This window comes from Carlito syrichta, unplaced genomic scaffold, assembly GCF_000164805.1.
Source record: "Carlito syrichta isolate Samal-C Ts95f unplaced genomic scaffold, Tarsius_syrichta-2.0.1 Scaffold153889, whole genome shotgun sequence".
Lineage (NCBI taxonomy): Eukaryota > Metazoa > Chordata > Mammalia > Primates > Tarsiidae > Carlito > Carlito syrichta.
The window spans coordinates 220,478-224,096 of record NW_007097985.1 but is presented as its reverse complement, the minus strand read 5'-3'; the positions used below and the strand labels follow the sequence as shown (position 1 = coordinate 224,096).

Sequence of the window (3,619 nt, the reverse complement as noted above, 5' to 3'; positions counted from 1 at the left end):
CCCGCGGGCTCAGGCAATCCACTCACCTCAGCCTCCCAAAGGCATGGGACTACAGGCTGAGCCACCGAGCCCAGCTAAGAGCTTGAGTTCTGATCTTGGCCCTGCAGAGACCCGCTGTGTGGCCATGGGCAAGTGCTCAACCTCTCTGTTCCTTAGGAGGCTGCTGCAAGAGTTCAGCTGGTCCCTTCACTAGCTGGTGGCCTTGGACAGGACACTGAGCCCCTCGCTGGTTTAAGAGGTGGCATTTGTGTCTCCCTCCTAGAGCCCAGGGTGGCTTCAGTGACCCAAGGCCCGTAAGGTGCTTGGCCAAGCACCAGCCTGCCTCGGGACACCAGGCTGCCTCCCAGGTCCGCCACGGAGGTCACTGGTCTCTAGAGTCCGAGGCCAGGCTGGAGCACGGTCCCACTCTTGCCCTCCTGACCGCTGGCCTGGCCTGCCTCTTCCCAGACATCGACGAGTGCCAGGTGCCCCCGGGAGCGGCACCCGCCTGTGACCACCACTGCCACAACCACCTGGGCGGCTTCTACTGCTCCTGCCGCGTGGGCTACACGCTTCACCGCAACGGGCACACCTGCTCGGGTGAGCGAGGCCGTGGAGCCCAGGGGCCCGCCCTGCCCCAGGGCACATGGCTGTTCTGCCCGGGGTGGGGACACCTGGGACCCAGCCTGCCCGGCACTTCCAGGCCTGCTCCCTGCCCCGTCTCTGAGCCCCTCCCTGCACCCCCTCCCTGCACCATCTGTTCACGTCCGAGCTCCTCCCACCCGGGACTCTGGGCTCACCCCCACCCACTCTTCTGCCTCTGGGGACCCATCAGCATCGTTGGGTCCCCAGAGAGCCTCTGGCCCCATCTGGGCTCAGACAGCCACTTCCTTCCTTGGGCAGCTGCTGCCAGTTCCTGGGGTGGGAGTGTTGGGACCTGAGCCTGACCCCTCTGGCCAAGTTGGGCTCCCAGGGCTGCCCCCTCCAGAGACTTTGGGGTGAGGGGCAGACACGCTCAAAGCTGCGCATCCCAGGGGGCCACCCCCTTCCCAGGAGAACGACCCCTTCCCAGGAGGCTGACCTCTCCCCAGGAGACTGACCCCTTCCCAGGAGGCCGACCCCTTCCCAGAAGCCCTTTGCCTTCCGCCATGGGGCCCCCACCTCTGCGTCTGAGAATTAGCCGGTGTCCTAGGGAGTGGGCAGCCCCATCCAGCTGGAGCTGACCCTGGCTCCCTCACTTGGTGTCTCTCCCACGGTGTCTCTCCCTGTCTCTCTGATGTCTCTTCCAGCACAGAGCTTCTAGCCTCCCTGCAGCTCCGGCCTCCTCAAGGGCCAGAAGCAGAGCAAGCCCCTCTGGCCACAGCTCTGGGTTAGGCCAGGATGGCTGCGGCCGGCGGCTGGCCCTGTTCTCCCACCCACGGACCCCATAATAAACCCGGCTCCACTTCCGCTTGCTGCCTTGTCTCTGGGGGTGGGCGGGGCGGGTGGCAGTGTGTGCCGGGCCTTCTCTTCTCTCCGTCTCCCCTCTGAGCAGCCCTCATGAAGCCCAGCTGGGTGGGAGCCCCCATGGGAAGCAGGCTGCTTGGCCAGAAGGGTTTGCTCTGGCCCCCCACTTTGAAGACAGGGCACGGGGGTCCGGAGAGGGGGAGGTTGGCCTGGGTTCACTGAGGGGGAATGTGCTTTCCCCACCGGGTCCCCGGAGGCTGCGCCTGGAGCACCCCCTGTCCGGGGCTGGCCTAGGGGAGCCTGATCCAGAGCCAGAGATCCAAGGAGTATTCGCTAAGGGGCGGTCTGGTCCCCAAATCCAGGGGAAGTCCCTGTGTCCCACCTGGAGAATGGAACCCCTGAGAAGGCGGGCAGTGCTGGAACGCCCCCCTTCCTGGAAGCCTTTGGCTCGAATGCCCGTTCCTTCCATCCTTCCTCCACAGCCGGGGCGGGGGTGGTGGGATGTGGCCGTGCCCTCCTGGAGTGTGGACAGAGCCAGCTGTTCCCGTGAGGAAGGGCACTGGGCTGGGCTATGATCACGGTGACTTGAACGTCCCTGAACTTTCCTCAGGGAAGGAGGTGAGGAGAGGCGGGGAGGCCCCTGCAAACTGCTCCCCGCCCTCTGCCCTGGGATGGGGGTGGGGATGCCGGGCCGGTCCCGGCTGGGTGCAGGCTGGGGACCCCTGGTGGATAAACTTGGGAATTGCTGGGACCGGAGTGGGGAATCTGGGGAAAGTCAAAAGGCCTCTAGGCTCGTGGCGGCGCTCCCCCTCCTCCCCAAATCCCTGGAGGCCGAGTCTCCCTTTCTTCTTCCAGCACCCACTTCCCCCGGCAGAGTCTGGCCTCTCATGCCTTCCCCAGCAGGGCTGTGACTCCGGCTAGTGTGCCCCTGCTCTGGGGAACTTCCACCTCAGCCCAAATGCCACCTGTTCCAGCGGAGGCCTCGAAGCAAGAGTCTTGGCATCAGGGTGGGGTGTTAGGTTTCTGGTGAGGCCTTGGGCTGGCCGCATGCAGGGCCCTGGCCAGACCAGGGACGCAGATGTCCCAGCCTCGCCCCTGTCCTCACAGCCTGCTCCCCAGGGGCCGCCTGCCCGCTGTCTGAGGCTGGCAGAGGGGGTACGGGGTCATACCTCCCATCCTCCCTCCTCCCAGCCCTGTGCTCAGGCCAGGTCCTCACCGAGCGGTCCGGGATGCTCAGCAGCCCTGAATACCCGCAGCCGTACCCCAAGCTGTCCAGCTGCACTTACAGCATCCGCCTGGAGGAGGGCTTCAGCGTCATCCTGGACTTCGTGGAGACCTTCGACGTGGAGATGCACCCTGAAGCCCAGTGCCCCTACGACTCCCTCCAGGTCTGACTCCTGGACCCTCCCCCTCAGCCCGGCCACACCTTCCTTCCTGCAGCACCGCTCCCACCCCCCCTGCAGACTCTCCATGGGGTCCAAGCCAGGCGGAGGCTTGAGGGTGAGGGAGCCATGGGGGGGCCGCCGTGTGCTGGATTGGCCACATCAGCTGGCCCTGAACTGCTGAGCCCAGGCTGAACCCCTGGCAGCAGGTCCTGAAGTTTCCCGGGCCTCCTGCTTTTCAGATTCAAACCGACAAAAAGGAATATGGCCCATTTTGTGGGAAGACGTTGCCCCGTAGAATTGAAACAAAGAGCAACGTCGTGACCATCACCTTTGTCACCGATGAGTCTGGGGACCACACAGGCTGGAAAATCCACTACACGAGCACAGGTGGGCGAGGGGCCTCAGGTCCAGGCAGAAAGTTCAGAGCTCCCATCTCATCAAGCCTGTCAGGGAGCTACGTGGGAGGGAACTCCCTCCGGGTCAGACCTGGGAAGAGGGACCGGCCCTAGGTAGGTGGTCTGCGAGGCAGTGGTCCTCCAAGGGAGAGAACAACTTTCTATCCTCCTTCTTTCCAGCCACTCAACCACCAATCCACCGTCCTTTTATCCCCTCATTCTTCCACCCTCCCACCCATCCACCCATCCACTCATCCACCCATCCACCCATCCATCCACCTACTCTTTCTTTCTTTTCTTTTTGAGTTGGAGTCTCACTCCGTCGCCCAGACTGGAGTGCAGTGACCGCTCCCGGCCACCGCGGCCTCGACCCGCTGGGCTCCGGCGATCCTTCCGCCTCAGCCTTTCCAAGTA

At 64.2% G+C, this 3,619-nt stretch overlaps 1 protein-coding gene across 1 annotated transcript in view; it reads left to right on the top strand.

The window, feature by feature from the left end:
• Positions 1-3,619, top strand: part of MASP2 (mannan binding lectin serine peptidase 2) — a 20,382-nt gene that overhangs the window by 984 nt on the left and 15,779 nt on the right. The window contains exons 4-6 of the mRNA XM_021708998.1: positions 448-579; positions 2,617-2,813; positions 3,050-3,197. Of these exons, the coding sequence (XP_021564673.1) occupies positions 448-579; positions 2,617-2,813; positions 3,050-3,197 (477 nt within the window). The remainder of the gene's footprint in view (positions 1-447; positions 580-2,616; positions 2,814-3,049; positions 3,198-3,619) is intronic.